The sequence below is a fragment of the Sylvia atricapilla genome, chromosome 14, assembly GCF_009819655.1.
Source record: "Sylvia atricapilla isolate bSylAtr1 chromosome 14, bSylAtr1.pri, whole genome shotgun sequence".
Classification (NCBI taxonomy): domain Eukaryota; kingdom Metazoa; phylum Chordata; class Aves; order Passeriformes; family Sylviidae; genus Sylvia; species Sylvia atricapilla.
Genome location: NC_089153.1, coordinates 17,948,290 through 17,960,750, shown reverse-complemented (window position 1 = coordinate 17,960,750; position 12,461 = coordinate 17,948,290). Strand labels below are relative to the sequence as shown.

At 59.1% G+C, this 12,461-nt stretch overlaps 1 protein-coding gene across 6 annotated transcripts in view; it reads right to left on the bottom strand.

The window, feature by feature from the left end:
• ARHGAP26 (Rho GTPase activating protein 26) overlaps window positions 1-12,461 on the bottom strand; it is a 109,255-nt gene that overhangs the window by 88,364 nt on the left and 8,430 nt on the right. For all 6 annotated transcript variants that reach the window (XR_010744713.1, XM_066329430.1, XM_066329432.1 and 3 more), the window contains exons 2-4: window positions 2,421-2,516; window positions 1,442-1,503; window positions 1,054-1,125 (exon numbers count right to left, since the gene is read on the bottom strand). Coding sequence is in view for 5 of the 6 variants with exons in the window: in XM_066329430.1 (XP_066185527.1) it covers window positions 1,054-1,125; window positions 1,442-1,503; window positions 2,421-2,516 (230 nt within the window). In the remaining variant the exon portion in view is untranslated. The remainder of the gene's footprint in view (window positions 1-1,053; window positions 1,126-1,441; window positions 1,504-2,420; window positions 2,517-12,461) is intronic.

The window sequence follows — 12,461 nt, the reverse complement described above, 5'->3', positions numbered from 1 at the left end:
GGGAGCAAACATGAGACAGGACCTGGGGGCAGCAGCTGGGAGCAGGTGAGGCTGCTTTTATCTGCCAGCCTCAGGCAGCTACAGGAAAGCAGCTTATGCTACCAAAACACAAGGCTTGAGGGAAGCCCTCCTCTACTCCTGGGGCCCAGTGCTTGGTAAAACATCCAGATCCAAAAACAACAGAGTGAGGAAAGTGCTTTCTGAGCACAATTCCACATCCCGGCCCTGCCGGCCCTTGCAAGAGCTTCTCCCCTGTGTCACGGGGGACAGTGACACAGCACCTCAGTGGTTCATGGCAGGAGCATCAAGGATGCCAACTTTCCTTTCACTTTCCTTTCCTTTTCCTTTGCACCTCTCATCCCAACACGGCAGGGCCAAACCCACCCAGCAGCTGCTCACAAGCAGGTCCACTCTGCAGGACTCCTCTCTGTGTTTTGTTTCCAGGCTGGGCACCGCTGCCCTGAGCTGCCTGCAGGCAGCAGCAGGTTGTTATAACAACAGGGGAGCCACAGACAGTGGTTTTCATTTCAGAACAAAGGCAGGAAAGAAAGAGGGGGGGCCAGGCTGTCTCACAGCCACCCTCAGCCACACCAGCACTTCCCTGTCCTGCAAGTAGTGTCTGAGTTCCCATGTAGCCCCCAGTGATGCTTTGGGGTGGAGGACCCAGGAAAATGTGAGCCCCTCCAAGAAAATCCTAATTCTTCCTTGGAGTAAGGAAAAAAGCTCACTTTGGCCAGCATGCAGCTTTTTGCCCTTGGCACGTTATTTGGTTGTGGGTGAAGTCGGAACACTGAGGAATTCCCAGGAGCTGGATCACCCCACAGCAGCACACTGCCTCCTCCCTGCCCCAGCCCATCCTGCAGCCTGCCAGGGCCTGGCCAGCTCCGGGGGCAGTGCCTGGGTCACCTTGGCCAGTGCCCAGGTCACCTTGGCCAGTGCCTGGGTCACCTTGGCCAGTGCCTGGGTCACCTTGGCCAGTGCCTGGGTTACCTTGGCCAGTCCCTGGGTCACCTTGGCCAGTGCCTGGGTCACCTTGGCCAGTCCCTGGGTTACCTTGGCAGCCCCAATCTGCTCCTTGCGGAACTTCTCCAGCGGCGTGATCAGCACCTCGCTGGCGTTCTCGATCTGGGGGCAAAGACAGGCACAGCTCACCTGTGCTGCTCCACAGCCTCTGCCGTGGAAACCCCCTCCCACAGCCCCCAGACACCCACAGGCTTCACCCCTCCACCTCTGCAAAGCTGTGAGCACCCCCTGCACCAGCACTGGCCGCTCCCCAACAGCAACGCTCCGTTCCTGACACCTTCAGGTGTTCCCCTGCCAAACCCACCCTGTCCTTCCTCTGCCCTCCCCTGCAGCTCCAGCCCAGGCAAGGCAGTGAGCACTGGGGCTGGCTGGCAGTGTCACCAGGGTGTCCCTGCTCCCAGCACACGTGGGGCCGTACCATGCGCATCCGCTCGTCCTCCAGGTTCCTCAGCACCGTGGCAAACTCCTGCAGAGACTTGGCTGGAAGGGACACAGTCAGCATTTAACATTCCATCTCTAAAGACAGGAACTGCACAGAGGAGTTTGATCTGTCTTTTGGGGGTTTTAGTCTCTCTGCTCTCTCTCTCTCTAGAAAGGTTCCTGCTGCCTACAGAAGCAGCTGGCAGCAGAGCATTCCCAGGACCAGGCTTTTTCCCCCAGAGAGCACCATCCTCAGCTCAAACCTGCCCTACCCAACAGTCAGTCATCAGCCAGCCCCAGAGCACAGCACTGGCCTCCAGCCATGCCCAGCACACGAGGGGCAGCTCCCCAGCGTGGCCACAGCACCAGGGAGACCTGGATGAGGAGCTATTTCTGCTGAGAGACTGGGCACAAATAAAGAAGCAAAGTTAAATCAGGGCTAAAGCTTCTTTGCTTTCCTGGCTCCAGACGATGTGCACAATAAGCTCAGAAAGTTCAGCTGGGGCAGGAGCAGGATGAGAGAGGGAAGAGGCTGAAGGCACTGCCCGTGCCAGGAGAAGCTCCGTGGCAGAGCCAGGCTTAGCTCAGGGGATGTTGCCAGGCTGGGCTCTGCTGATCCCCTGAAGCACAGGATCCCGTGCTCCAGCAGCGAGGCTGCTGCTCCTCTGCTTCAGAGCACAGCCCCTGCAGTGTATCCAGCCACAACCACCTCCAGACTCCCCTCTCCAGGGCAGAACATCCAGCTAACTGAGATGGTTTCAGATAGGGGCAATCTTCTCCCTTTCCCATCAGCGGGGGCAGATTTAGGCCAAGCAGCAGCAGCTGATTCCCTGGGGAAGGCTCTGCTGCTGTTCAACCAGGAGGGATATGCCGTCTCCAGAGAGCACCCAGACAAACCCCTGGACCCCCTGGTGCCCCCGTGTGTGCCTCCCTGCCCTGGGGGCCTGGGCTGTGTCTGCAGGAGCAGCAGGACTCACCGATGCAGATCTCGTCGTCGGTCTCGGCGTCGCCGATGCAGCGGAATTTAAACTCGTTGAGGGAATCCGCGAACTTGCGCTTGGCAGCCGACAGGTCTGTGGGAGCAGGGGCAGGGAAAAGGGGCATGTCACACATGGGAGAGCCCCCCAGCTGCAGCATGCAGGCAGACACATGATCCCAGCCAGGAAACAGCCACAGTGAACCCACCTGAGGGACCCCTGGCACCAGGGAAGCCGCAGAGCTCTGCCCTGCTGTGCCCACCCCAGGGCTCTGTGGGCTCTCTCTCAGCACCCCCAAAATACCCTAAAACACCAAAAGAGCCGCCCCAGAGCTCAGTCCTAGAGCCGTGGGGCAGCAGCAAACGGTGACACACAGTGACACTGCCCCCCAAGAGGTGGCACCTCTGCCGTGCTCCTGTCCCGCTGAGGGAAGGCAGTGGCACAGAGCTTTATTGCTTCCCAAGCTGCAGATTCTCTCCGAGGTCTGGATCCTATTAAGTTCTTACTGGCAGTGACCTGAGTGGATCCAGGCTTGGCTTTTCAAACCAGCCCTGTTCACCTGGCACACTCACACAGTCCTGGGCACCACGAGGCCACCAGCTCCCAAGGCACCGTGTGGCTGCCAGCACTGCCCGTGTCAGGGAGACACACTGTTCACTCCCCTCTGCATCTCTTCGCTCAAAACCCAAAACTCCGTGGGTTTTTTTCCCTTTCCCGGCACCGGTGGAAAATGTGTGTGCACAAAGGCCATTTCCTCCTCTCAGACACCAACAGCCAAGAGATAACCACACCAGAGTCCAAGTGGTTTGCTTCCCCCATGGGATAAGGGGCTTGGCAACTTTCTCCGAGCATTAAAGCTGTTTTCCCAGTATCGCTGCTGACAGCCCTGGGGTTAATCCTGCCCAGTTCAGTCCTGGCTGCCTTCACACAGCTGCCTCCTAAGGCAGCAGGAAATCACCCAGCCAAGGCAGGCAGGGACAGGGGAATCCCTGCGAGTTTTCCCAGTGGAAAACTACAGAGGGGGCTTCTCCAAGGAGAAGGTTCACATGTAACAGGATTTGCACTTTGCTCCCTGGAGGATGAAACCAGCAGGGCTTTTACACCCTTCCCGTGCCTGGAGCTGCTGGGAGTCTCCACTGGCACCTACAGAAGCAAGAGACGTGTTTTTTTTTGGGAAACTTCCTATGTGCTCCTAGGCAGGGTTGAGAAGAGGGACTCAAGAGGGTGGGAGGGTTTGTTCCAGTTCAGCAGAGGGCTGAGCAAAGGGCACTGGGACAGCCCTGTGCAGCTCTCCCTGCTCCCTTGCACGTGCCCATGCTGGTGTCAGCAGCAGGCAGCCTCCTTCCCCACCAGGGCTGGCTGCAGCAGCCACAGGGCTCAGGGATTCTCCCCCAGTCCCTCCCACCTGCCCTGCAATAACCATGAAGATGATGTTAATGATTCCAGGAGCCATTTCCTCTCCCCCAGCCCCTGCTGACCCCCAGCCCTTGGCCACATTCCATGTGCCACGTCCCCAGCAGGACCTGATGTGCCACCCCTCGTGTCCCAGAGGTCCCCAGAGCTGGAGGCTGCTGCAGGGATGAACCCTGGGGGGAGCTGAGCCCCCCAGCCCGGGGCAGGGTCACCTCTCCAGCTCCATCCTCCCCTCCAGCTGAGAGTGAGGAGCAGGTCAGGGCTCTGGGATGGGGCACGAGCCACAGCAAAGCCGAGCAGCCTTTGGAGGCAGCAGCACTGACAGCAATGGCCCACAGTGCTCCTAAATGGGCAAGGGACAACTCCTGGAGTGACAGTGATAAAGGATAAAATCAGCAGCAGGATCAGCCAGAACAGGAGAGAGGGACACCCCTGCACACCCTGTGGGGCCCCACTGTCCTCCCTGGGCCACCCATGCCCCAGCACCCCCTCTTCCTAAAACCTTCAACCTCCTAAAACCTTCAACTACCTTTTGGGACAACACCCCTGCAGTGGAAGCAGGAAGGCACAGGGAGAACAGCCCCTCGATGACCTTCAGCTCCTGAGGGTTCTTCTTCCCCAGGGCTGTGAAGATGCAAACCCAAAATCCTGCAAAGGCTCGACAGAGTCTGCTGCTTCCTCTCACACATCAACAAAACCACCTGGATGCTGCACAAGAGTCACACCAGGGCTGCACCAAGTTTTCCTTCCAAGTTCTCTGCTGGCTTGATCAGTCAACCACAGCATCGGGGAAAACCACCTCAAAAAGCCTGAAAAATCCTCCTGCCTGAGCGACACAACCAGCTCAGGCTGCAGTTATCATCATCATCATCATCACCTCCCACGGCTCCCTTTTCCCACCTGGGCAGGTAAGGATGGGACAAACCCTTTGGGAAAGTCCCCTTGACAGAAAACTGGCACACACAAATCCACCTGCACAGCTACAGCAACCAAGGATCTAAACAAAACGTCCTTCTAAAAGCGATGCTTCCTGGCCATCCACCTCGGGAGCAGCAGGAAGGGGGACAGCTCCCAGCAGGTCAGAGGGCAGCAGCCTTTCCTGGAAGCAGCCTTGGATAACCCCTCTGCCTGTCCCTGCTCCCTCACACCCAGCCCAGGGGTCACTCCGCTTTCCTCCTCCCTCTGCGGCCGGGCAATTGCTGGCTGAATTCCACACACCTCAACCTGGCTGAAGGGACCTCATGTGCCCCCTGTGTCCCCTTTCCTCCTCCTCTTCAGCTGCTGTGAGTTCAGTCTTTCTGGGAAGTAGTTTGTGTTACTGCAAGGAGACTGATGTGGTTGTTTTTTACTCAAAAAGCCTCTTCCAAAGGAATTTGGAGCTACTGAACTACTGAACAAGGCCATTTGCAGCAGGGAGTGTCACGATTTCCCAGCCCTCCTCCAGGAGTGCAGCACCCTGGGCACTATGGGGCTGCCCCCATTCCTGCCAGGTCTGCAGCCAGCACCCAGAGACAACGGGCAGGACACCGAGGGGAGCCACAACACATCAAACCGAGATGTCAGGAAGACAAATGTCCTCCCTGCCTGGTCCTGCGGGCTGGGCCCGTGTTGGAAAGACCAGATCAGCCAGGGAAAAGTGACACTGCTGGCTCCGAGTGGGGGCTCTCCCCAGAGCTGACTCTGCAGCCGGTTTGCTACACAAGCTGCAAAGAGCAAAAAGCTCTGGCTCAGCTGGAGCCAGGACAGGGGCAGAAGCAGCACGATGCTAAAGACAAGTGTGCTGCTGAGTCTGGCCAGGAAGGGTTAACGCTGCTACAGACGGGGAGCAGAGGATGCTGCTGTAAGGCGAGCTCCGGGCTCTGCCAGAGGCTGTGCTCACACGGAGCAGGATTTCTACACTTCCTGCGAAGAAAACTGCTTAATCGCCCGTATTTAATGTTCAAGTGGACAACAGGAACTGAGACTCCTGCCCCTTCCTTCCCCTGCAGCAAAGAACAGCAGGACAGCAGGCTGGGGCTGTGTCCCCTGCAAGCCCCCGGTGAGGGACAGCAGGGCAGGGACAGTGCCCACCCTCTGCCCCACGCAGGGCGGACCTGGGGGTCACCACCCACAGCCCCATTTGTCTGCAGGGAACAGGGCACAGCACCTGGCCACTGGGGCAGCACCTGCACAGCCCCCAGCCCCACAGCCCCACAGCCCCACAGCCCTACAGACCTACAGCCCCACAGACCCACAGACCCACAGCCCCACAGCCCCACAGCCCCACAGCCCTACAGACCTACAGCCCCACAGACCCACAGCCCCCAGCCCCACAGCCCCACAACCCCATAGGACCACAGCCCCACAGCCCCACAGACCCACAGCCCTACAGACCCACAACCCACAGCCCCACAGCCCTACAGACCCACAGCCCCACAACCCCACAACCCCATAGGACCACAGCCCCACAGACCCACAGCCCCACAACCCACAGCCCCACAGGACCACAGCCCCACAGACCCACAACCCACAGCCCCCAACCCACAGCCCCACAGCCCCACAGCCCCACAGCCCCCAACCCACAGCCCCCAGCCCCACAGGACCACAGCCCTACAGACCCACAGCCCCCAGCCCCACAACCCACAGCCCCCAACCCACAGCCCCCAGCCCCACAGCCCCACAGCCCCCAGCCCCACAGCCCTACAGACCCACAGCCCCACAACCCACAGCCCCCAACCCATAGCCCCACAGCCCCCAACCCACAGCCCCCAGCCCCACAGGACCACAGCCCTACAGACCCACAGCCCCCAGCCCCACAACCCACAGCCCCCAACCCATAGCCCCACAGCCCTACAGACCCACAGCCCCACAGCCCCACAACCCCATAGGACCACAGAACCACAGCCCCACAGCCCCCAGCCTCACAGCCCCCAGCCCCACAGTCCTACAGACCCACAGACCCCCATCCCCACAGCCCCCAGCCCTACAGCCCCCAGCCCCACAACCCCCCAGCCCCCAGACCCACAGCCCCCCAGAACCACAGCCCCCAGCCTCACAACCCCACAGCCCCACAACCCCACAGCCCTACAGACCCACAGCCCTACAGCCCCCCAGGACCACAGCTCCCCACAGCCCCCCAGCCCACAGCCCCCAGCCCCACAGTCCCATAGGACCACAGGACCACAGCCCCACAGCTCCCAGCCCCACAGTCCCATAGGACCACAGCCCCACAGCCCCACAGCCCCCAGACCCACAGCCCCACAGGCAGCTCAGAACAAGCCCAGGGGGCAGCCAGGGTGGGTAATCCAGGGAACAGCCACTCTAATCAGCAGCCAAACCCGCCGGATTACAGCCTGCCAAGGGTGCTTAGAAAGCAGCAATATGGTGTCTGTCCCCACCGCCAGCCAGGGCTGCAGCACAACACCCCTTGGTGGGTTCACACAACCCTCCTGCAGCTCAGGGACACCCAGGGAAGGGGGTTTGGGAAAGGTCACAGCTGGGAAGGGCCATGGCTGTGTGTGAACACTGTGCACGGGACACTCATCCAACCTGCCCCGCAGTTCGTGCAGGAATCCAGCAACAAGAACCTCGTGCCTGAAAACAGCGTTTGCAGCTGCCAGCTTGGAGTTCCACCCGCCCAGCCCCAGCCCCTGCAGCCCTGGGATCAGCACCAAGCGTCAGGGCAGCATCATGAGACGCTTCATTTGCTCCAGAAGGTTTAAATCCCCTCTCTGTGCTTCCCAGCAAGGTCAGCAAAGCCCTGCTCCCGGGAGACAGCGCAGTGCTCCGGGCCTGGCCCAGTCCCAGAGTCACTTCCACACAGAATTAACACTGATCTGTTTATTAAACAATTCTCCACCAGGTGGTTGCAGTTAATCTGTGATTTAGGATGGGACGGCAGCTGCTGGCAGGTTCCCCCTCTGAATCATCGTGAGCAAATAGATAAAACCAGATGGGCAGAGCCCACCCCACCTCCAGCACAGCTTCTGCTCTCATGTTCTGCACAAAAGAGCCCGTGGAGAAGCTGCCACAGCTTGGCACACAACAGAGATGGAGGTTAGAGGGTGCCAAAGACAGCAAGGTGACCCCAAGGACCAGGGCCACCCCAGGAGGATCCCCAAGGCAGGGAGAGCATCCCTGACACGGCCCCACAGCTCCCCAGAGCCCATTTTGGTGCCTTTTCCACCCACAGAGCCTCCAGCTGAGCCTTGTCTCAGCAGCACACCCGGGGAGGCCAAATCCCACCTCTTCGCTTTGACCACGGGAAGTTTACAAACACACATTCCCTACAAACCACGCGCAAAACCCAAAACCCGCCCCGACGTGCCGGAGAGCAAAACCATCCTGGAGCTCTGCCCCAGAACGGCCCAAGAGGGCAGGTCCAGGAGGTGCCAGAGCTGTGGCTCAGCCCTGCCCTGCAGCCAGGACAGCTCTGGGCACTGCTGCCAGCCCAGGCATCCCTGTCTGCATCCCCACGCGCAGCTGGCTCCGTACGGCAGCTTGCCGCAGGGACACAGGACCCTTTGTGGCCTGAATGGCACCATTGACCGGGCTCAAACAGACATCACACTGCAGCAACACGCCGCAGACGTGGATTATCTGTGTGGCGTTTCAGGAGATAAAGGTTCTGAGCTCGGTGAAAAAACAAAGTTATCCCTTGGAAGGGCTGCACAGCTCAAATGATCCCCCGCTGCCCACGTCATCCTGCCACCCCCAAACCAATAATGCTCCCAGTTATCTCGGCAGCTCTGCCAGGCCAGGATGTTTTTGTAAAGCTTCTCAAGGTTCCTGTTGGAAGGCACCGGAGATCCGAGGGAAATGAAGCCACAAGGACCACCAGGCTCAAGCTGCCAGCCCAGGGTGACATCCTGCAGCAGGGCCAGGGCTGCTGCAGCACCAAGGCAAGAAGCCACTTCAACTCCCACTGCTCCAGCCCCTCTCCTGTTCTCCCCTGGCTTGAGGAAGTTGATGGTCCATCGGAACCTTGCCCCTCTGCCCCACGTCTCAGCCATGAATCAGCCCTGGACTTCCTCAGGCTCTGGAGCCCTGAGCCCAGTGCTGCTTTGCCACAGAGCCAAAGGTCTCACAGCCCCTCTCCATCCTTCCTGTTCAGCTTCTCTTAGCACTTGCCCATCGAGTCCTATTGCAACAGAGCCACTTTCGTGAGCCAGATCTTTGTCCGAGACACTGCAGAAGCCCAGCTCAGGCAAACAGCTCTGCCTTTCCCCCCTCAGAGTGTCACCAGGGCTGTGACACTGGCAGGAGAAACTGCTCCAGGCAGCAAGGATGGGTTAATGATGCAGTTGATGAAGTGCCCCCCACCGAGGGTCCCACTTCAAGGGACTTCAGCACTGGGCATGTGAACCACCACACAACCACCTCTCCATCCCAGCAGGAAAGAGGACCTGGGAGACTCCCACCTGTCCTGCATGGAAACCCCGGATAACGTTCTCCACTTTCTCAAACAGGACTCACTCCACAGTGAAGTGCTCTGTGCCCAGCACAGTCTGGCCCTGCCCCAGCTCTGCATTAATCAGGTTATTTGAACGAGCTGCAGCAGCTGTTGACTCCGAGAGCACAGTGGGGAGAGTGGCCAGAGGTGATGATGGGGACGAAGGGCAGCGCTGGCACACGGAGGGACTGGGAGCTCCGGGCACTGCCTGTGTGTGCAGCCACAGGTGCCAGAGGCAGAGCCTGCCCTGCCCGCAGCCAGGACACGCAGCAAACAAAGCCCAGCAGTGCTGTAAACGAGCCCCGGAAAGGCTTCCCATTCCTGCAGAGCCGGAGGAGACAGATGTCTGCAGCTGCAGGGAGGCACCGCCTGACAGAGCCCTCACTCCAGCAAGGAGCACTGGGGCTCAGAGAAACACTGACCTGCCAGAGCCCTCCTGGCAGCCAGTGCACAGCCCAGGATGGCCCTGGAAGATAAGGGGCCCAAAGCCAGGTACCAGCAGCCTGGCAAGCAGCTTCCAGGCTGGCCATCACCGTGTAGAGAACCAGCACATGGGATCAGCACCAAGCAGAGCCCTTGGTGACCCCTGCCCGGGGTCCTTCCTGGTGCTCTGCACGAACATGACAACACCCCAGTCCTCCCACAGCCCCAGAGCATCACCGCCTACAGCTCCTGGAGGGGCACAGTCCATCTGCCCCCCAGCACAGGGCTGCACCCCCTGGACACCATCCTCACTCTCCTGTGCTGGACACAGAGCGTTCCGTGCACTCAGCAGCAAAACAAAATACAACGGGATTTCTCCACTTCCCCACCCAGCTCCCACGTCTGGCACTTTTCCCTGCGCTTATTTTTGTTCACATCCTGGTGTTGTTTTACGGCAGAACCCCCCTGGCCCGTCCCAACCTGCAGGCACAGTTTGGCAGGCAGGGAGCCAGGTGTCAGAGCAACAGGAGCTCAGGTGGGAGCAGGCAAGGTCTGCGAATAAAATCCAACCTAAATGTTCACCACTCCAACACAGAGGAGGGCTGCATCCAAACAGCAAACGCAGGCGACAGCTTAAGTGCCTGGAAAACATCAGGGACATGGTAATGAAATGGAAAATTACCATCCTGGCTGGCATTTCCACGGGCAGCAGACTGCACGAGCGAGCAATGTGAGGAAGCAGTAGTGAAAATCCCTGTGTCCCAGGCAGGCCAGGGATTTGGGCACAGTGCTGGCTCAGAGAGAGAGGTGTCAGACCTGCTGAGCACGGCTGTCCCACTGCACTGAGTGCCTGACCTTCACACCCTGACCACTGTTCCCAAAACAAGGCTCTTAATACGGCATTTCCCCTCCACCTGCACACTGCCCCACTGCCACTGCTCCAGGCAGGTCACATAAATGCCTCCAGCCTTACACCTGGGAGTAAAGTGCCTCCGAGGGCAGGATGGAAATAGTTTTTTCCACAGGTCCCCATTGCCCCCAGCTCCCTCCATGGGGAGTGCAGGTCAGCCCCTGCTAGCACAACACTGCTCCAACAACTGTAGCTTCTCCTCCAAGTGGCAGGAGAAGTTCGGGCCGGGCATCAGGAGAGATTTCTTCCTGGAAAGAATGGTCAGGCTTTGGAAGGGGCTGCCCAGGGATGTGGTGGAGCCCCCATGCCTGGGGGTGTCCAAGGAAGGAGTGGATGTGGCACTAAGTGCCCTGGGCTGGTTGACAAGATGGTGATGGGTCACAGGTTGGACTTGATAATCTCGGAGGTCATTTCCATCCTCAATCATTGTGTAAGTCTGTGATTCCTCTCCCAACCCTGGCACGACCCACAGGAAGGCTGCAGATGACTTTACCCTTGTTACCACAATATTTCATCGACTGGAGCCTGGAATCACATTTCATTAGGACAGAATGCCCTGCCCGAGACAGCTAATCGATTTAGAGGACACTAATCCAGAAGAAATTTGCTCCTGACCCAGGCAATGCCCATTAGTGGAGCAGAAGGGGGTCTGGCAGGGAGGGCAGCCCCTGCTCAGGGGGGGCTGTGGCAGTGCCCCTGCCAGACACCCAGATTGCCTCAGGCACCGGCCCTGCCTCTGGATTAGTTTGTTATTAAACCTAATTAGTTAATAGGTGGCCCACAGGGAGCCTGCTTGATTTCTCAAGGGGCAGCACCAAAGCATTGGGGTCCCCAGGGGACAAGGAGCCCAGAGACCCCCGGGTGGGGAGGGGACCCACGCCCTGTCCCCGCAGGCAGGACAGGCCTTCCTGGCACATGCCATGGCACAGGGCAGTGCCTCCCCTGTCCCCCTCTCTTGTCCCCACCGCAGAGGCAGCAGCTCCTGCCCAGGGGCAGGGCAGGGAAGCAGGGTCAGCTCCCAGCCCCTCCAGGAGCTGTTCTGCACAACCTCCTTCCTCCTCCTCCTCCCGAGGAGGCTGCGGAAATCCTTTTGTCGCCGGTGCTCCTCCACCTCAGCTGTAAGAACAGGAAAAATCCCACTGCGTTCGCAGGAACATCAGTGGCGAGTGAGTCAATTTTTCCTGCTTCGGCAGGAAAAGAGAAATATAAATTAAAATCTCCAGCAGAGCGTAGGGAGGCACGCAGGGTGAGAACACGGATGGACAGCCCAGAGCCCAGCACAAAGCCATGGAACAATTCAGGTGGGAAAACCCCTCTAAGATCCTCACGTCCTGCTGTTCCCCCTGCACTGCCAAAGCCAACACAGACCTTGTCCTCATCTGTAAAACCCCTCCAGGGATGGTGACTTCAGCACTGCCCTGGGTAGCCTGTGCCAGTATCTGACCACCCTTTCCAGGAAGAAATCACTGCCTTTAACCTGGCCTTTCTCCGGGAATTCGTGGGAGAGGCACCCAACGCTCTGCTCTGCAATGGTTGGGATTTTTTTGTAGAACATTGCTTAGCAACCAGCACTCAACGAGGGCATCGCTCTGGACAGACGCTGCTTCAGCGAGAAAAAGAATGAAAAACCAGCAAAGGGACGTTGTACCAGGCAGTGTTAGCAAAAGGCACACGCCAGCTCTTTTTACAGGTCACAGCCCAGGGAACCCTCCACACTCCCCTCACCGTGCATCGTGGAATCCAGACTGGTTTGGGTTGGAAGGGACCTTAAAGCTCATCCCATTCCACCCCCTGCCACGGGCAGGGACACCTTCCACCAGCCCAGGTGTGTCCAAGCGCTGCCTGAGGGTGCAGCAAAGCGTGG